At 34.9% G+C, this 22,498-nt stretch overlaps 1 protein-coding gene across 1 annotated transcript; it reads right to left on the bottom strand.

The window, feature by feature from the left end:
* Positions 1-17,851: 17,851 nt before the first annotated feature.
* On the bottom strand, positions 17,852-20,425 carry LOC145679482 (sodium channel protein Nach-like). Its single transcript, XM_081750061.1, has 2 exons — positions 20,326-20,425; positions 17,852-18,163 (listed from the first exon to the last, which is right to left on the bottom strand). The coding sequence occupies exons 1-2, from the start codon at positions 20,416-20,418 to the stop codon at positions 17,852-17,854; spliced, it is 405 nt and encodes a 134-aa protein (XP_081606187.1). The 5' UTR covers positions 20,419-20,425.
* Positions 20,426-22,498: the final 2,073 nt, after the last annotated feature.

Raw genomic sequence — 22,498 nt, 5'->3', positions numbered from 1 at the left:
GATGTTATCATACGTAGTTTTCCAGAAAATCGTGAGAAACGATTTTTTATGAAGTTAAAATATGCGTCGCTTGTTGCCAGTGTGATGCAATTGATAACTTTTATGCTGGAATAATCTTATTATTATTATTATTATTATTATTATTATTATTATTATTATTATTATTATTATTATTATTATTATTATTATTATTATTATTATTATTATTATTAATCGTTTATGTACTGAAAAAGAAAAATATGAACCGTTAAGTAGTAGATTTTATCTGTTGTTTTTTGATATCTTCTAACAGTAATAACAAACTGCTTGTAAATACGCAATGATTATCAAGGACAATGGCATATTAATGTAAGGACTACTCTGCAGACTAGCAATAAACAATAAACAATAACAGATAAACAATAGTTGCAAAAAAAAAAAGTAACTAACTTGGACATGTCAGAATGTTCGCGAGAATATAGGGACGCATTGAGACTCTAGCAAAGAGCGTTGTGTTATTATTACTCAAAGGGTCGTACGATGGAGGCATTAACGCTAATGTTAATGGCACTAATGAGCACTTACTTGCTCTAACGGTTAACCTCATTTTTGAGATGATTCTTAGAAGTGGGCGTGTTGGCATGCAGTTAGAAGACATATCCATTATTTAAAAAGCACACGTTATCTGTGGAGTACTAACGATTTGCGTCACTATCGAACACTAACATAGCACTAGCGACGTTTAAAGTCGAAATTGGAGTCTGACATAAGTGGCTTGTCAACTTCACGGACATTATATTTTCCTTGAATGCGAGAATTTTGCGCCCGGGAAATTTGCGCCCTACCATAAAAATAGGAAAAAATGCGCTCGCAATATATTTGCACTGGGATATTTGCGCCCTACCGCAAAAAGAGGGGAAAATGCGCCGGCTAAATATTTGCACTGGGATGTTAGCGCCCTACAATTCAACTTATTTTTGTATTGTGTAAAGTAACTTCCACTCACATTTGAACTAGGCTTGCCTCTCATCGTCTCAGTGAGTTACTCCATCCGTTATAATATTCCGAACAAATGAAAAAAATACAATTTTAGTTCACTAAAGGGCAATCCATACAAATACAATTTTTCATTATACTACAAAATTTACAATAAAAGTATAAATGACTGATATATAATTATTTATTAATATAATCAAAGAGTACAATTTAATCTATAAAAGGCTGTTTGGCTCTACCCAGATATCTCTGTTCACAATCCTTGAGAGTTGTTTGGCTTTTCAGGACACAAAATATAGAAAAGAAAATGTAAAGTGAATGTAAAATCAGTTCACTAATATTATCAAGAAAACTATGTACAGTGTGTTTACTTGCTGGAATTACACTTCAAACACACAATTGCGTTCAGTCGTTCTTTCAGAAAAAATGTTCCGGGGGGCACACTTAGTATTCCGCAGGGGGGGGGGTCACTGCTGGTACTATTCTATTTATTATTATATTATAGACGTATTATTTTGGTCTCCTCCGAGGGGGCACTCTGAGAGCTCTGGGGAGGCCAGTGTTCCCCCAAAATCATCTCTGGAAGAAGCAGTGATTGCGTTGATCCGTTGTGTTCTTTTGGCTTATATTGAAGTTTCTTGTCCCCTTATATAGCCACAATGAAAATAAATCACAAATGGCATGGTTGTAGGGGGAGGATTGTTTATGCTGTAATGTCAGCCCCCCCGAGCAAGTGCGTAAGCTCCAATAGGTTCTTTTATTTCGCAAGGCTCAAACTTCCTGGTGGAGGTACATCGCAGACGCAATTTTCCCTGTTATTGAGGTAGGGCGCAAATTTCCCAGACGCAAAATTCTCGACACCGTTCGAATGACCTCGGAAGACTATATCTTTTTCAATACTTTTTTATATTTTTTACTCGAGATTTCTTCATAGCTTCTTATTAAAATACTAATATATCCTCATTTTATTGTCCTAACCAATCAATATGGGTATGTTGTCAGTAAAATATTTAGATTGATCGAGCCTCTGGTGTGTAACCACAGTATTTCATATCATCCCTCCATTAGAAATCTTGGCTAAACGAACCAATATATGTAGCCAATAAAATAGTTTAGAATGATAGAGCCCCTGGAAATAACCACAGTATTTCGTGACAGACCCCCCCTTCCTATTACCACATTCTAGCTACGTGCCTGACTCAGCTAATTCTCTACATTCTTTACCAAGCACACATTTTCTAAAGCGGAAAATACTCTCTAAATACCTAAGCTCATTATTTCCAGCAGATGCACAAATTGGGTAACATTCTGTCTACATGAATGTTATATATGTCGACTACTGGAAACCGCTTCTCGCTATCTATTACCATATTTACTATATAATGATTAACGTTAAAACCGGAAATGGTTGATTTGTACCGCTTCCGGTTTGAATATTACATTCATCAGGGAACTCGATTCTTAACTATTGACTGTGTACATCGTGGCCAAAATTGATTGGTAATCCATCAGATAGTTCTTCAGACTGTTTGTTCCACTGACGGACAGAATGTATATATGGCTATAGAGTTTTGATAAACTAAATTCGTTAATGAGTGATGATGGAACAAATATAAGAAAGGGAACCAAGAGTAGGCCTACCACCGGAAAAATTTTCGAACACAAAATTAGCCATCGAAAACCCACATGTCCTGGGTTAGAATACCATAGATGAAAACTCTACCACTGAGTCATCAATCACCCGCTTATTAGTTTTATTAATTATTATATTAATATAAATTAATGAATGCCTGCTTATGTTAATTATTGAACAATTACATTGTATACTTCGTAAAGTCAAAAATTATAAATTTGTATTTACTGTACATACAGTGAGCGCAGAAAGTGTTCGTACACCTATGCTATTGAAACTAGAATGCCTGCGAAAAAGAAACAGAAAATTTAAGAAGTGTAATAACACACACAATATGAATAATGAAAACTAAGCTTTATGAATATATCAATAAAGAACCACAAAGACAAGTTTAATGGTCAGAAAGTAAATAAATTCCGTAGAAAGTGTATAGAGTAGACGCAAAAAGAGATCGTACACCTGACGTACGAATACGAAACAAAGATACCACAACTGGGGTTCACTAGTATTCACCTGAGTATACACCTCTGTATAGCTTGACGAATAACAGAATGAGTTTAGTTGTGAATAGGAGTGAAAAAACTGCACGGTGGGCTGTCAAAATGGGAAGCAACCGAACAGAAACAAATGAAGAGACAAGAAAAGTAATTATTAAATTGCATAAGAAAGGTACGTATTTGAGAAAGATAGCAAACCTTGCAGACAGGCCTCGTTCAACAGTACAAACAATAATTGCGATGTATAATGTTTCTATCACTGTGCGAAAAAAAAAAAAAAACTGGAAGACCAAGAGTGTTGAGTGAACAAGATAAACGTTACATTATTAGGGAAAGAAAAAAGGTTCCGAAAAGTAGTGCTGTGCAATTGGCAACGGATCTGGAAACACGCGGTGTTAAAGTATCAGCCAGTACAGTGCGGAATATTTGCAGGGTATCATGGTCGGATAGCCAGGAAAATGTTATGGGTGAACAAGACAAATCGTATAAAGAGACTAAAGTTTGAAAAAGAGTATAAAGATAAGGGATCAGGCTTCTTTCTGGAATAGGGTCATATTTTCGGACGAAAGTAAATTTAATCTTATCGAATCCAATGGGAGGCGTATGGTATGGCGCAAGGTGAATACAGAGATGAATACTCAAAATCTCGTCCCTAAAGTAAGACACGGAGGAGGGTCCGTGCTCGTCTGGGGTTGTATGAGTGCCTCAGGAGTGGGCCGTCTCCACTTTATCGATGGAGTGATGATCCACAAAGTGTATATTAACATATTAAAGGAAAATCTCCATAATAGTGCGCAGAAAACAATTTATTGTTCAGCAAGGCAACAACTCCAAACATACAGCGGAAAATACTCGATTGTGGCTACTCTATAATACCTTGAAACAGCTTCGCACACCTCCCCAATCCCCAGACATGAACCCCATAGAACATCTATGGTCTGTTCTGGAGACAAGAATCAGAAGTCACAGCTTCTCTACTAAAGAAGGCCTGAGAAAAGCTATTTAAGAAGAATGGAACATAATCAGTCCCGAAGCTACAGAACTACGAACTACTACAGGTGAAATCAATGCCACGAAGACTACAGACAATCATTAACGCACAGGGTAATCCCACAAAATATTAAATAACGTAATATACTTCATAAGCATTAATTCAAGCATAAGTGTACGATGACTTTTTGCGTTTACAAAAAAGGAATTCTCTCTTTCTTCTGAACAAAACAGTGATTGTCTTTGTTTGGCCTTTCTCTTGTATATAGAAATAAAATGTATGAATGTGTAGTCTTAATTCTGGTTATATATATATTTTCCACCTCCCGTTCTCATGCTAGCTGTTTCCAATATAAAGTATGCACGGTGTACGAACACTTTCTGCGCTCACTGTAGGTATGTTGACAATAAGCGAATGTTATTAGAATATTTGTTGAGATTTCTTTTCCTTCACTGCCTTTCGCCTGGTTAAAAAGTAGTTTGCAGTGCTTTGGAGCAGCTGCAGGTGGGAACGCGATAATGTTTGAGACATACCGGCGACTTTTTTTGTGTGAAAATAAGACCTTCCTCATAAAGCAGTAAATAACTGCAATAGCAATTGTCTACGTAAGTGATAAAGACATATTCAACTATAAGAAACTAATACAGTATATATATTCATTATTGTGTTTCTCTTTTAACAGCTACTAGCTAGGGATGGCCAATTCCAGAATTTTTACTCTCCGGAATCCGAAAAGTAAAATCGGAAAAATTCCGAATTTTTTCTAAATTCAGGATTTTTTCCGAATGTCGGAATTTATCTGAATTCCGGAATTTTTCCGAATTCCGGATATTTCCGAAATCCGGAATTTTTCTGAATTCCGGAATTTTTCCGAATTCCGGAAAGTAAATTTTCCGATTCCGGAAAACAAAATTTCCGGAATCCAGATTCCGGAAAAATTTGGCCATCCCTAATATACATACAATATTAACGTGTTATGGGGACAAACTTCGGGGGATGATTCTGCAAGTGGAAAGAAGACAAAAAGATCCCTATCAGTCCGTGAACGGTAGTGAGCGGTTTAGGAGTGACAGGCTTCCTAGCGCGTGGGAAATGAGTTTTCGAGCTAAATATTCAGAATATATATGCCCGTCTTAGTCTCATAACCTGCTCTTCTCAAAGATTGGCGTTTGCGAAATGTCCAATAGCGCTGCAAGGTATTCCTCACAAGGTGGAAGAGATTCTGGTCATATTGGGGTGTAAATGTGTACCATATAAGGGCAATGGATAATGGCCCACTTTCGTGTGAATGTATGTACGCTACTATTTGAACGCAATTCCCAAAGCGATGGCTCGCTCTTGAGGACCTGTAGTATGACTCTCGATTCTAGGGTCTCAATACCGTTACCTTTGGAGACATCTTAACATAGTTACAAACCTGTGCAACTGAAATTATCGTACATACTATTTAAAATTATCGATTTTCTAGTACAATTATCGTACTTCTTATTTTCAGCCACACTAACGAACATCGCTGTGTTATTACAATAATAATAGTAATGGATTATGTGCAAGTATGCAGTTTAATAAAGCTGCATATAAGATTAAATGTGAAAACTTACATACCTCAAGTGACTAGTACTTTTGTGGTTGAAAAGCTAACGAGCGTGTTTTTATGTGTCTGGTCTTGAGTTTGATTCTCAGAGCGGATATTTGCGTGAGATACAAACACTAGAAATGGTTTATCTCTCACTTTAAACAGTGTATCATGCCCCATACAGCGTAACTGTTAAAAAGTGGTGTTAAATTCTAATAAACCAACTAACTAAGCACCTAGTGGCGTGTGTAGGAGAATTTTGATATCCGTAGAAATATTAAAAGCATAATATTAAATTTATTTTATGATTTTAAAATGATGAACGTAAACCGTAATATTTTCAATATTCAGAGATATTAAAGATGATCCGAAATTAATGCTTCTTATTTTTTGTGTTGACTTTGTATGCCGAGCCAAATGTTGTTGGTGTGATGCTAATGCTTGAACCTTCCTCTTTTATTTGCAGCTGGTCCCGTTGTTCTGCGATAGTTGGTACCAGCATAGGAGTGTTCCAAAATGGAACCTAATATGGACGTGCGTATAAAACAATGATAGTTGATTGAATTCCTCACTACAGAAGGAATTGCACCGATTGAAATCCACCGACGCTTGGTAAAGACGATGCAGTAGACGTGAGCAATGTGAGGCGATGGGTACGGCATTTTGAGGGTGGTGAAAAGTGTGTTCATCAGAAGCCGGTCGACCCTGCACAGTTCTCATCCCTCACAATGAAGAGTGTCTTGCTCAACTCATCCGTGCTGACCGTCGGATAACGACCAGAGAATTTTGTACAAACCTGAATGTGGCGAACATTTTCAAAACTCGGAAGCTGTTGTCAAAGTTGTAAGCAAGTGGTTAGCGTCAGCTGGTTCCGATTTTTACATGTTGCATGGGATCCCGGGTTCAAACCCTGCTCCCGCCAAGTGAACTTTGTGGTGGACAAACACCGTGTGCGTGGGTTTTCTCGGGGTTCTCCCGTTTCCTCCCACTTTCTTCATTCCACCATTTCATTCATTTCTCATAATCACCGTCTCCTTTAGCCTAACAGGCATAACCGTGGGACGTAAAACTAAAGATTTCATTTCATTTTCCGATTTTTACAAGCGCGGCATGCAGGCTCTACGATGGGTTCCTCATTGATTTATAAAGTATTAATGATTGTACATACCTAAAAGATCAATCCAGCTAAAGAGCACGTCCCGTACGTATCTTGTTATAGGAAATGTTTGAATCTGGGCTTTGTACCAAGTATCTCTTTCCCTGGAAGGAAATATTAGGTAATTTATCTACTGAAAACGTAATTATTCATTACTTTCACTCTACTTACATGAAAAATGTACGTACATTTTTAGATAAACGTATGCATAATGCTTTATTACTAGTGTAGATACTCGTATTATAAGATAACTGTAAGTCATGTTTAGCTTCTGCAATTACATCAGACTCACAAAATGTCACCATTATTTTGTAGTAGACAGACTTGTGAGTTTTCGGCGAACTACTGCATGGACAATAGTAATTACAAGTTCCACAGGGATGTTCTGCACGACATTTTGATTTTTCCTCGTAATGTAATCAATATGGCTGCTTTTATACAATTCACATTTTAGAGTCTCCATTGTCATTAGTCGTCACAACGCTTCTTAAATTTCCAATACCACATAGTACATCTTCTTGGAAAAGTGTCATATTGTTATGTTGTTTGTATGCGCTTTTCGAAAAGATTTAAACTTTTTCTCCATCCCTACGAAGAATAGGGTGGATGGGAAAAAGCTGGAACCTGTACTGTTCAATAGCAACATCCGTCACCGATCATACAAGAAACTGATGAACACAGCTACATTTATAAGACAAATCGTGTTTATTACACGCATTCTGCTACACGCCACATATGAAGAAAATTCTAGGATTATCAGACAAGGCATTGGTCAAAGACGCCACCGCTAAACATGCTACTGGTCAGACAAACCACATTTACGCAGTAGTACCAGATTGTTTTACATGCATACCATTGCTAGTAGTTTGTCAGATATCCCCGAGATTGAGAATTACAGATTTTATTATGGTTATAATCTTATTGTTATTACTTTCGGATTTGTGAATTTTTGTATAGATAAATTAGATTGCATTAATTAGGAAGAGACCAATTCCTTGTCTTTGATGTAGAGCTATGATAGTTTTGTTAAGTTTTTAAAATAGAGTAAAACAACACCAGCATTTAGAAACTTTCCAGCTCAAACTGAATACTTGGTATCCAAAGATACAGTATATTTATAAGGAACGAACATCTGTAAGCAACGGAAATAAACATGAAAACAAAAAAAAAAAAAAAAAAAAGATAAGTTAGTCTATATAATAACTCCAACTATCCATTAAAGTTAATGAATGTTCAAAGCTTAAAATATTCTTATTAATTATCTTCGTTTTCTTTTGAAAAAAGTCTGAACAACAGGGCGTTTTGCCTATTTAGTACAGAGTTCTAATTAGGTTAGGGTGTAGGGTTTAGGTTTCTGGGCTTTCGGCATATATGGTCATGTTAGCCCGTCACGTCTGAGGGATGACGTCCCTCGGCGAGCACACTATCCGGAGAAAGGGAAGAAAGAAAGAATTGGGAAGAAATGAAGTGGTCTGGGTTCCATATGTTAGGTACCATCCCGACATTTGCCTGGTGTGAATGAGAAAATCCCAGGGAAACCTCGTTGAGGATGGCTGACCTGAAAAAGCTTTTTACACTTTTTCGACCGATAGTGTACACCGGTAATTTTTAATGGAAGAATTTTAATATGTGAACAATTATTTCTTATGACCTACTTAAACTTAATCCCTACAGTCATTCGTTAAAACAAAAAAGATACGTGGGGGTATCCAACACACATGGCTATGAAATCCTGTAACATTGATCATAACATTGATGTTAAGAAGGCTTCTAAAATACTTACATCGGGTATAGAGTGCCCTACAATGCCCTATAGTATTTGTTAATATGTCACGTAATTTAAAAATATAATTTGTTTTTATTTCTTATGAAAGTTCACATTCCCTGTATCATATTGCATGATCACTTATATACTAATGAATTAATGAATAGAACTTTATTTCCTGCGAGTAACATTATAACAACTGATATTATGGTGGCAACACAATAGTCTCTTCTCTTGACTTTCGAGGCTTGTACAATTGTTTCAAAGTCTAATTTCTATGCAACTGAACAAGTGATAATAATAAAACCACGATCACAGAATATTTTCTTATGATTGCGAAGATTGACAAACTAATAACTATCGTAATCGTGAAAAACAGCCTAGTACTACGCACAAACGTGAGTTGTATTACCATTGATCTATTTGACTGAAGGCGCTTATGACCAGACGCTTGTCTGATCAACCTTAAACCTTCTGCATGATGTGACGTGTTTGCCATGTGACAGCTATGACCGAATGTGTATGTGTCTTGTATGTCCGATTTTTTTATAAATATGGCTACGTTGACCAGCAGCTTATATGACCAATAATGTGCATGACAGGTGGTGAGTATGTCCAGTAACTTCTCTGACCATTTTTGAGATGTGGCGTGTTTGCCATGTAATGTCTGTAATCTGCTCCCAAAATTTAAAGATCAAAGATGACATCAAGTAAACTATTGAAATTTGACACCTACACAATAATAATACGAAGAACAACGGTTAAATACTTTCATGGTCTCAGACAGGTTAAGAAGGATATCTGCAGCTTCGGATACTTGTGCGACAGTTGTTCATTAAAATTCTTAACATTCAGAAACATGTAATACCCTTTTATTTGCAAGAAGACCCATTTATTATTTTTAGTGATACCATTCATGTAAAATAAACTTTGAATATTGCATTCCTATTTCAGAATTATTGATTTAAAAACATATAGATAGAAATAGAACATGTAGTTTTATGTTTCCTTCAAAATAAGAATGTCGCACGAATATTATCGTCGTTAGTATGAGTCGTTTATGTATGTTATTTTTCATTTCACATTCAGCTACAAATCTTATATTTTGCCCTGGGGTAATGGAATTGACATGTAGTATACAAGTCATAACTAACTAACGAAATTTTCAGAATCTCGAATAGATTCATCATATATTTCTGGAATTGTCTGTTTCTAGTTGTACTCTCACTTTAATGCACGATGATATGCGCAATTTAACTTAAATGAACTACCTTAATTTGTGAATTCGATAGATTGGAAACATAGTTATATATTTGAGTTTGTCCATTATAGATAGCTTTCCTCGATAACAGATAAGATTGAAAATTTGATGGAGATTTACCTTGCTGGTAATTATCCTTAAAAATGCCTGTAGATTTGGAGTATGTTGTACTATCTTGAGCAAATGGTGAATTGTTAAATGAATGATTAAATACGTCTAAATTCAATTAACTTCGTTGAAAACCAATCAAACTTATCAAATAACTGTTTGTAGAATTTAATATTAAATTAATATATTAATATTAACATTGATGTTAAATTAATATTATATATACAATATATATAATACTAATTTCATATTATATTGTATACATTATTAAGTATATTGTATAATTTAATATTTAATATTAATTTTGTACCGAAATAACGGTTCGTGGAGGATTTCAAACACCAAGAAATTCCTAATTTTCTGCATAGGATGGACTATATATTTTCAAATGTTCTCGCAACTTTAAAACTAATTGTTAAAAATCGTCAAAATTTTGTAACAGGCAAATATCGACAAGGGAACATTGTGTGAATATTTACAATGACACAAGCTCAGGAGCGTTGCCAATCCAACACAAAGTTGTTTGTACCTTCCTAAATGGCTACATCAGGTTATTGCATGCTTCAAATCTACATATGAAACGAAAATACACGATTTTGCATTTACTATTCAGTGTTATAAACTAAGGACCGTACAGTACCACAAACCTTCGTAATCGTCCAAAATTTGGAGGCTTCTACAACAGTAATAAGAGAACTGAGACGGACGTGTTAATATACAGGGTGTCCGAGAAGTCCTTCCCTGATTATAGAAATTGATAACTCAGGCTAGAAATACGATAGAAATATGAAACTGGTGTTGAATTGTTTACAAACTATAAACGTTTTGGTCACATCAGTACACTTCCACATGAGCACCCTTGGTAGCACGTAGCACATCTAGGCGATATTCAATTTCCATCCACACATTAGCCAACATCACTGGAGGGATCCATGCAACGACTGTGGTTATTCGTTGCTGCAGAGTTTCAAGATCTGGTACACGTGTTCGGTAGACCTCATCCTTGACATAACCCCATAAAAAGAAGTCTAATGGGGTTATGTCAGGAGAGCGTGGAGGCCAGCTGTTGGTCCATCACGACCAATCCATCGCCCAGGAAATGTCCTATCGAGATAGGCACGGACGTCCAAACCCCAATGAGGTGGTGCATCGTCTTGCTGAAAAACGACATCGGGGCGAAACTGAAGCAGCTGAGGAACAGCATACAGCTGCAACATATCCAGGCACACTGCAGATGTGATGGTATCCTCAGCGAAGAAGAATGGCCCGATAATTCGATCGTGCAATAACGCGCACCAAACATTCACCTTTGGACTGCCTCTGATGAACTCCCTGACCTCCCTGGGGGGTTCTGAACCCCAAATGCGTACATTATGGCGATTCACTACTCCACTGACAAAGAATGTCGCTTCGTCGGAAAAGGCAATTCGTCTGAGATAAGCATTATCATCCTCAATACGTGATAGCATTTCGACCGCAAAGTCATATCGACGTGTACCGTCGTTGGGCAACAAGGCCTGAACGAGTTGCACTTTGTAAGCACGAAACAATAAACGTTTGTGTAAAATGTCATGATAGAGCTTTTTAGCATCTGTAATTCACGTGAGGCTCTGCGCACTGATTTCTTAGGACTTCTCAGAAAAGACTGCCGCACAGCCTCCACCGTGTCTGCTGAGGTTCTTGGTCGACCAGACCTCGGAAGGTCAGCAACCGACCCTGTGTTCTTGAACTTCTCATACCAGGCTTTAATGCTCTTGACATCAGGTGGAGTCCTCCCAAATGTTGTCTGGAACTGTCTCTGCACCGTGGTTGGTGATCGTGTCTCATGGTACCACAGGACACACTGTGCCTTCTCCTGGTTGGTTGGCATGGCTTCTTGGGCTTCTTACTTACGTACTACAAACCTAAAACAAACAAAATTGAGACTTGGTAAAACAGAACAAACCTAACACAGACAAAAACTTGTATAGTTTTTAAACAATTCAACACCAGTTTCATATTTCTAATTAATTTCTAGCCTGAGTTATCAATTTCTGTAATCAGGGAAGGACTTCTCGGACACCCTGTACACTGAAAGTAACTTAGTGTACAATACTATGATTATGATATGATGGATTTTAACAAGTACGAATAAAGTTGCAAGGGTTTGGAAATTTTATTTTGTTTGAAAGTCTTTATTGCAAAAATGATTATGATTTTACCAAGACGATTCTATAAGTTTAACACTGGCTTCCTGGTACATATAACGATCACATGTTGGAGAGCAGAAACAGCCACTTCTTGATGCCTTAGTGTTGAGGATTTGATCTGAAATGTTCAGTAGTTTGTTAGTATCTAGTTCAGAAAGTTACATTAGTAAACATTTTAAAAAGATCTTGAAATTTTCATAAAGTCATAGCGAGTCATTGCATACGCTAGTCTTCAAAAGGTGATTTCTTAATAGGGATGCGCACGAGACAAGATTTGTGGCTGTCTCGTCTTGAAAATATGCTGTAAAAGTGATGTCTCGACTCGAAAAATGTATATTTCTCTATTAGAAGAACCGTGTCTCGACTCGAATTTTGTCAGGAAAATCCTGTCTCGACTCGTCTCGTGCGCATCCCTATTTCTTAAACTTTCAAAGGTTCAGTGTAAAGTTGAGATCGGTGTTATCGCATTTAGAATAATGATGCATCACTTTAACAGTTGAGAGATATGAGTAATAACATTGTTGTTAGACTCATTACTGCGTCGAAGCCTTCGGCCCACTGTTCAGTATAGGTTAATATCGTTTATGTATAATTAAAAGCTCTAATTAATTATATTTAACTTTTGTTTTGGTTTGCACACTAACCAACATGCGGTTGTACAAAATATAAATGCTCAAGTCTAAATATACTCACCTCCTTGTTCTAATAATAAACAGTAAACATTTTTTTTTATATAATCGCTCTAATTATATTTTGATACTAGCTGAACCTGTGCGCACTACACAGTACATCATTTCCATATGAGCATGAATCTCCTTGCAATTTCTCACAACATTTGTACATATTCCTTTACAGACACAAGTGAAGGACGTCTTGGTAAATATCAGCAAGGGGTGCCATAAAGGGGACTTTTTTTTCGATTATTTTTTCAATATCTTGCACCGTTTTCAAGATTGAGCCTACTTCTGGTTGGAGCTTCTAATTCATGTATGATCAGTGTTTTCTTTCTTCTTGCATACAATATGTAATAAGTAAATACATTACATACAGAATTAATTATAATGTCAGTGATATATGGTGTTCATTGGGCAAAACAGTCCAAACAATAAAGATTCATCTTAGACTGGAGAAATGGTTATCCTTCGTTTTTTATTATCATTTAGCCTTAAAACAAACGCCTGAGAGATATATAATCCTTGTATACAAATATGTGGTATTGGGAGGTATAACCCGTAGGATACGATACTTTTATTTCTTTAAAATTTCAACACTTCCAGTGTACTCTTAAAAATGTAATAAATAAATAACGGCTATTGTATTTAAAAAAAACAATTAGAAGTAAACAATCTACACAAAATTTGCAATCGATGAGTAAAAATGGTATCTTTCTAGAGCTTGTGGTTTCCGAGAACTCACTGTCGAAAGTATTGTCCACAAACATACAAACTTCCACAAACATATACATTTTTTTTACCACAAACATATAAACCCAACATTTTAATATATTATACAGTATTACTGTAAAAAAATACAAATATTTCTGTTCAAATTAGATATAGTTACGGCCCTTGTCAGTTTTGAAATAATTAAATCGAAACAATAAAGTTTTAAAGATGCAATTGCATGATCAATATAGGGGTAAATTAGCAAGTTGCCTGCACGCCGACATCTATTGGTATCAGGCATCACAACTAACGACACATATTAATGCGACTCTTTACTATTAGAAACATGGCGCACACAATGAAGGACTGAGGCATTTCCCTTTAGAATAGGTTCTTATTTCTAATAATTTTAACTCCAAGGCACAAATGTTGGGTGCAAATAGCCAACAAAGATCACACTTAAAATAATTGTCAATATTTGCGTAGTATAATTGCGTAGGTGTAAATAAATCAAATATTTTTTTATTGCATCAAGTAGTTATACATTTAAAAAAAAACTACACCTAACATAATTTGCCATATTTTGCGCTGAGAGTGTTTTCTTGTTTTTAAATCACTCTTAGTCAAAGTCATCCTTTCTCGTTAGTCTGGCCCTCAATATGTTTTTTGTTTTCCGCATAGATTGTCGTTGTCACTAAAAGATCATGAAATTGTGTGATTAACCGTGCTTCAACGAAGATTTTCACAATAATAATAATAATAATAATAATAATAATAATAATAATAATAATAATAATAATAATAATAATAATAATAATAATAATAATAATAAACAAGTAGCAGTGTTAGTGTACACCACGCGAAGGAGTTTGGTTTGTATTGCATGATTTTTCTCAATTAATATTCGAACCGGAAGCAGTAGTAAATTTCAGTTTTAGTAGAGAGATTATAGTGGAGAAGGATTATATTCCTCGGAGGCTTAATTGATTACAGAAAACAGATCTTCTGTGTCTCTTACAGTTTTTACTCTGTAACGATCACCGATAAAACCAGAAAGTTGACTTTCTGCCATTTGTTTTAATAACGATATTTGAATAGAGATGGAGTATATTTTTCAAACAATTGATTGCAGAAAACGGCTTTTCGTTACCTGTTACCATTTTAACTCTATAACGGTCAACGTTCAAACCTGAAGTTGTTACTTTCTGCTACTTCCGGTTTTATAAATAAATTAGAGTAGACATGTGAATATATTGATTATATATATTGACGGTTTATTGATTACTGCTACACTACTTATTACGTTTCTATTCTATGGCGATCAACGTTAAAACCGGAAGTGACTGATTTCTAACACTTCCGGTTTGAATAAAGGGCTTAAGAGAGAAGATGGTACCTACCCATAAAACGTTAAATCGATTCCAAAAGCCTATTTCTCTCTATCTCTGATCAATTTTGCTCTATATAGATAAATATTTAAATCGGAAGTTGTAATAGATTTCTACTATTTCCGGTTTCAGTAGAGAGTTAAGAATAGAGTTGAAAACGCGTTGTTTGGACGCTTAATCGATTGCAGAAAACACTTTCTCGGTATCTATCACCACTTCTGCTCTATAACGATCAACGGGAAAACCATATATGGTTTATTTCTACCACATCCGGTTTGAATATAGCCTCCATCAGAGAACTAGATTCATAAAATTTGACTTTCTACATTCTGATCAAATTTGGTGGTGACCAGTCAAGTAGTTCTCGAGATTTTTGCCTCCCGGGAGGACAGACGGACACACGGACAGTGTAAATATATATAAAGGAGTTTTGAAAAAAATAGTGATATGTTTCGAAAACTCATTCTAGGAAAGCATTCAAAATTTTATGGTACTGTATTATACAGATTTTTGTGTCAATTTGTATTATTGTATATGACAATTGTGACCAAATCTGTGCTATATACTAATGTGTATTATATTGTACTTCAAGTTCAAGTAAATAAAGGCATATGATATACTGTAATATAAATATTTTGTATTGACGTACTGTAATAAATACCTAGATATATCATTTAAGTTTTCCGAATATTATGCTATTTTCCCTATTTTGCCCGCTCTGTGAAAAAAAAATGCCAGATTTGTGAAAGTATATTCTAGTATACAAGAAGCTATGCATACAAGAAGCTCGGGTTAGATTTCGGGTGAGAATAGTGTTGATTTGGAACACAAGTTAAATTGTAGGTCAACAATATTGAAAAGAGAACTTGATATATTTCAAATAGAATGATTTGTCAATATATTTTGGTTAACATTACCTAGCGTTATATGAATTTAGGTGCTATAATAATGATGTATTGCAACACCGAGGAAAATATCAAATTTTTGGTTTCGAATCTGTACATTTCGTTACCTATATATATATATATATATATATATATAAACATAGTTGTTGTTATTTTTGATCCAGTGATACTGGGCATAGAGATGTTTAATATTTACTTTCTTTAAATACTCAAATACTAAATTTCACATTTGAAACATTTTAAATTTAATGTAGGGTTTTTCCGAGTTGTGTATTATTCTTGTTCTAATTAAGCGTGAAAGATATTGTTTTCTTATCAGAATATAAAATATTGATTGAATTGGGCAAGTTATACATACCTTTGAATCTATTGACACAACTTAATCCTGTAACATCACATATGGGTTTGTCTGCAAGAAGACAAAATATTTTCATATTAATAGATTCAGTATGTCGAAGTTCAGAAAAACATTAAATTATGGAAAATAAGTTATTGTACTATTTTGTATTTAATTTTTAACTGTAATCACCAAATCATTTAAGTTGTTTCGTTAAATGAAAAACGAATAGTATGTATGTACTTGCATGGGTCGCGAAAATGAAATATCTAAATGATAGGCCGTGATGCTGTCCAAATAACCTACCCACCTATACGTAAGATTCATGATATATAATTTACGCATGATACAATATTGTCTATTGGGAGATCCCTTAAGGTTAACCCCTTACAACATGCCATGCCATATATGGCACATACCATTTTTTTCACTTTAGCTTTTTTGTGATTTATCAAAGGCACCAAATGACTGTTTTCTCTGCTGTGTGAGATATTGACGTCTATGAATTTGGTGTTATGTGGCATGTTCTTTGTGAGTTGTAAGTGTGTTATATATGGCACTTACTTATTTCTCGTCGGAATTAAGTGAAAAATCTAAAATTCAAGTTTTAATTCATTTTTCAAGTTCCCATATGATGATTTCCAATACTAATTTATTTCGCTAAAAGAAAAAAAAATCATGCAGAAAGGGGTTTATTATCTTTTTCTAGTCATCTTATTTTGAGTTGTAGGATTGGGCGAAAAAAAACGGTTTGAAGATGATAATGGCGCTTGTTGGGGAATCTGAAGAGAAAATCAATAGGATCTTAGAAAGTTTGAGGAGCGGCTGTCAATAATATGGGATGAAAATAAATATTAAAAGAAGAAAAGCCATTGTAATTGGAACCAAGCGGTCGGTGTCAAATATAGAAGTAGGATGGGACAAAATAGAATAGGTCATTAGTTTTCGATATCTGGGTGATGATATGAATTGCGAACGTGAAATAAAAGCAAGGATAGGAATGGTGAAAGGAATCATTAGGAGGAAGAAAAGTCTATTTTCTGAGGCTTTGAAATGAAATGAAATGAAATTTTGAGTTTTACGTCCCACGGTTATGCCGGTTAGGCTAAAGGAGATGGTGATAATGAGTAATGAAGGAAAATGGTGGAATGAAGAAAGTGGGAGGAAACGGGAGAACCCCGAGAAAACACACGCACACGGTGTTTGTCCACCACAACTGCTGAGGCTTTGAATAAAGAGTTGAGAAAAAGACACATAAATTACTTAGTGTGGAATATTATACTGTATGGGACAGAAACATGGACATTATGCAAGAGTGATTAAAAACGACTGGAAATTTTGGAAATATGAGTGTGGAGAGGAATGGAGAGAATTAGTTTAATCGAGCGGAAAACGAATGAGAGAATGTTAGAAATGGTGGAGAAAAGAACAATTTTAAAGGTAATGGAAAAAAGGAGGAGAAACTAGTTGGTACATTGGCTGAGGAGGAACTGAATCATCAGCGACATGCTAGAGGGTATGGTGGCTGGAAAGAAAAGGAAGGGCGAAAGAGGTTATAATTGGTGAATTGATGGGCGATATTAAAACAGAAAAATCATACGTAAAGACGAAGAGGTTAGCTGAAGTCCGTGGAGAGTGGAAGTTTCTCAGTTGCGGCAAATGATCTGCCAATAATGACAGAATACCTATGATGATGATGATGATTTACCTTGTTCCGGAAACATATGTAGAGTGCAATTGCATAACTTCTTAACTGCATTTTTTCTACATTGCATCAAACATGCATTGTAGCCATAGAATGGGGAAACATCAAAGTGTTTTTCATCCTTAAAAATACACCTTCTCTGAGGAATGGAAAGGGATTTCACATCTGGCGTACTACGGATTTCGTTCACTATCACTTTTGATTCTATATTTCTTCTTATACCACTTGTTTTCATAGCAGCCGCATCGTCAATTGAGGGGACATCGTCCGCTTCATAAAGATATGCCTGGAACTACACAAAGGCACATAAATTATGAATACTATCACATATATTCAATTAAACAAAATATTCCAAGATATTCATTAATATTGCTTAGATACTAAAATTTGTTTGTTGGGTTAAATGACTTACTTTCAAATATTGTTAGATCTGATCTACAATGAAACATTATTTTGTATGAACTTAGGTGTTTCTTATAGTTCTCATGCTCCTAAAAACGATTTTGAACTTAGGTTTTGTCTACTACTTGCCAATTTAGAAATAATGTCAGAAATATTACTCCTTTGAAAATAATGGTTTTCTAATAGGAATTTTAGACTTTCAGTTAGAAAGATTCTGTTTTATTATAATTTCCTTAGATTCATTATTAGCACACAATTATTGTAATGATTCGTGTTTTCGGTTATATCATATGATGGTACCTCACGATCCACAAGTTTGGGGGAAACAGGGAAAATTCGAAAAATGTCCCAGAAAAATATACTTTTTAGCAAATCGGTGTCCCTGGAGGGGTTCCGTGGGAAGTATCTACTCCAAATATACCCAAATGTTGTTTCATATTTTGACTATACTTCTGAAAAGCTTCATTTAAGTACAGTTGGAAGGTGTGAAGGTAGGAAAAGTATTCGAAATATATAGTTTGAAAGCACGGATGATTACAAAGTTAATGATGTAGTAACCATGACTCTAAGTTAATTAATATGAGATACTAAAGTTTCTGCTTATAAGAAACGTTAGCTTTAAAGGATGAATTGAAATTTTATATTGATATTTTGAAATTGGATGGTGCATGACAGAAACTAAGTTCAGATTCGTTTCCAGAACCTTAAAAGAAATTTACAGCAACATATAGTTTCATGCAAAAAATATTTTAATGTTGAATTTTGTTGACTACTGTAATTTAATAATGCATTTGCCCAACTGTGGTCTCCAAGGGGCTAAAAATCATATAGAAACAATATAAAGAAGATTAATGTTCGATATTCTCTATCCTTACTGCCATTTCATCTATGTTCGCCGAGATTGTCATTTGTTTCCAGGTTGAGTCATATATATTATTTTTGTCGGCGCCACATGATCATGCGCGGTGAGCCATAGAAACAAGGCGAAGCGGAGCACAGTGGTTTTTCACTGTTAGATAATATTGAAGGTATTGCTCAACACATAGGAAAGTATTAATTCAAACTAGTGAATTTCACATTCCATCAATTTGTTTTTTATATTCTTCATACTTTGATAATACACAGAAAAACGCACATTGAAATTAAGGGGATCAGGATTCAACTGAATATCGCCAGAGAGAAGTCGTAGCAGTAGGCGACGGAAGTTTATTTTTCCTGATACATAGGTGGCTAAGCATTAGATCAGGGATGCAAATAAGCAACAAAATTTTACTAGCCCAAGAAAAAAGCTACTAGCCCACATCCCACAATAGAAATCATTTAATTATCTTTGGTATTATATTAAATACTCGCTCGCACCGATGAACCACTCGCCCCGGGCGAGTCGTTATTTGCATCCCTGCATTAGATGATCTTTAAAAAATTATCTGATGAAGAAAGAGTAATAAAAAATAAACTCTATGTCTCATGTTCCATTCTGTTACAAGTTCTGCACGACAGATTGAAGGGGAGCCTATATAAAAGAGAACGGTGACCAAATACCACTGTTATTTGCAGAAACAATGATAAAAACATAATCGGAAGCGTTTCCCACTTCGTGGTACAGTGAAAGATTATAACGAGATAACGAAAAACATAAATCTCTTGCATAGCTTATTATTTCATAGTTCATTTCAGAATCAATATAGGTATACATTTATTGTAAGCTTGTAGTATTTTTAACTGAAGATCTCTAAAACCGTTATTTTCTATAGACTAATCATTATCTATGATTAGTGAAGTTGGTATTAATATTTATATTCTATTTTTTGAGTATTGCATTTTTATTTGCATCCTGTCCTTAATACATTTTCATCCATTTTTGAATATTACATTTTCATAATTTAGATTACTTTCCTTATATGCACCTAGAGTGGACCATAATTGCTTGTATTTTCTTTCTCATAATTTGATATATTTTGCCAATCAGCTTGGTGTTACAAGAATTTATTGGATATTAAATATTTAGGATATTATGACCACTCAAGAACTAAATATATCATATTTATTTACCTGAAGATTGGCATTTAATTGAATTTGCATCGCGTGATCCATTTCCAAGCAAGATATGTTTTCTGTTCTCTGCAATTCGGGAAGTTTGTTCATAAAATATTTTTCTCTGTAAAGAAAAGATTATTAGAGTACTGCTGCCAAGTTTAAATTAAAAATAAAACTGCAAATGTGCCATTCTTTCCTGATAATTGTGATATATATATAAAAGCTAAACAAACAGCAATTTAGGTGATAGGATTTTCTCGTAGCTATTTTTGAAGTAAAATTAGAATTTAGAGTCACAATACTACTTGTAGGCCCTATTTGCAAAAGCCGAAACTAGTGCGAAATAGCTGAACTTATATATATATATATATATATATATATATATATATATATATATATATATATATATATATATATATATATATATATATATAGATAGATAGATAGATAGATAGATAGTGGCGGATGCAAGGGGGCTATAGGGACTACAGCCCCCCTTGACGCTGAGGTATATAGTGGATAAAATGGGCTTAAATCCTGCTTTACACTGGATAAAACGGCAAAATATGGTTTAGCCCCTCCCTTGATCATATCCCGAATCCGCCTCTGTATATATATATATATATATATATATATATATATATATATATATATATATATATAAAATCTAATATTTTAAGGTTTATTAATCCAGGCCTGGACAATTATTTAAATATATATGTTTATAGTTTATAGGGAGTTCTAATACTTACTTAATTTGTATATTTTATCTGTATATTTTTTATAATAATTTTCTTTTTACTGATTTATCTTACATATAACTTTAAAGAAAATATTTCTTAAGCTTTAACTCTTAGCTAGATACAGTGTGCCATTTGCTTTCTTAGTTAAGAACCGGATGCGTATTGATGAACTGAGAAAACTTCAAGGGGGAGGTCGGTTAGCGTCGGTTTTTTTCAAATTCTTAACGATCTTTATTTTAGCTGGGGATCTTTTCGTTCATGGATTCTGCCACGTGTGAGCAGAATCGTATTTAAGCGAGAGTGTTTGCTTGGTAGAGGTTCTTCTGACACTGGACCACATGGTTATGTTCAACCGAAGGTCCTAAGGTATGTCGCCACTATTGGATCAACCATTTTTTTTTAAAGCTATGCTGTTTAAGGCTAGCAGGTTAGGATGGTCAGTAGTAATGACCGTGGATAGGGAATAGGAACCTTTGTAGATATGTTAACGTAATCATTTTCTGAGAAGATTTTATTTTGTTTGTTAGGTTTTTGACTTTTCTCCTACCGAGAACATAGAGACATGAATTTACGAGTAGTAGGATTGAATTTTTGTAATGTGTTTTAACCTTTTGGATAGTTTAATTAAAGTTTTTTATTTGAACTCAAATGGTTTTGGGTTCGAGTCCCCTCTTGTCCGAGAGCTTGGTTTCTCGATTTTAAATTATTTGTTTTTTGTTTTCCCTGATCCAAACCTATGTTAGTGATTATCCCTTGTAAAAGAGATAAGTTTCTGGTCTCTTTTCAGAGCGAGACCTTTTTTTAGAACAGGGCGTAATTATTGGTAGCCAGTTTATTATCTCGTAGAGAGAGAGACTGTTGTTTAGGACAAGATCTATTTTATGGGTCAGTTTATAGTCTCAGAAAGAGGGGCTTTTATTTTCCCAGAATCTTACCTCTCACCTTGTAATGTTATTAGTTAGGTATCCTTATCACAGTTCTCTTATTTTCTGGAGTTCTGTGTAGATAGGCATTCAGTGAGCGTCAGTGTAGGATCCAGAAGCAAATTTCTACATAATGGAGGGTACATATGTGGAATAATAGTCACATAAATTATGCCTCCTTACTCAACCTCCTTTGAAATAAATAGTTTGTATATGTGTATGCAGCTGTGCTGACGAAGTCGGTAAGGCTTACACCTGCGAACTGGGAGGTCCAGACTCGATTTCCGTTGAGGAGGGAACTTTTCTTAGTTATATCATCGCTATCTGGTAATGTCGCCAAAGCGTTTACCTGTTTTCCTAAAATGAGTACCTGGTGAAAACTGAGAGCAAGATCGTATATTACATTTTTGGCCCCCCAGGCCATTAAAATATGCCGCCATTAAAAGATGCTGCGTAAGCCTCTCAGCATCTCCACCATGTGATTTTTTAAAATTAAAATTGATAGGATATAATTATGTAATT

The sequence above is a fragment of the Thermobia domestica genome, chromosome 2 (genome assembly GCF_964235325.1).
Source record: "Thermobia domestica chromosome 2, izTheDome1.hap1.1, whole genome shotgun sequence".
NCBI classification, from domain to species: Eukaryota; Metazoa; Arthropoda; class Insecta; order Zygentoma; family Lepismatidae; genus Thermobia; species Thermobia domestica.
The sequence above is the reverse complement of the archived record's forward strand: the minus strand, read 5'-3'. Positions and strand labels throughout refer to the sequence as shown.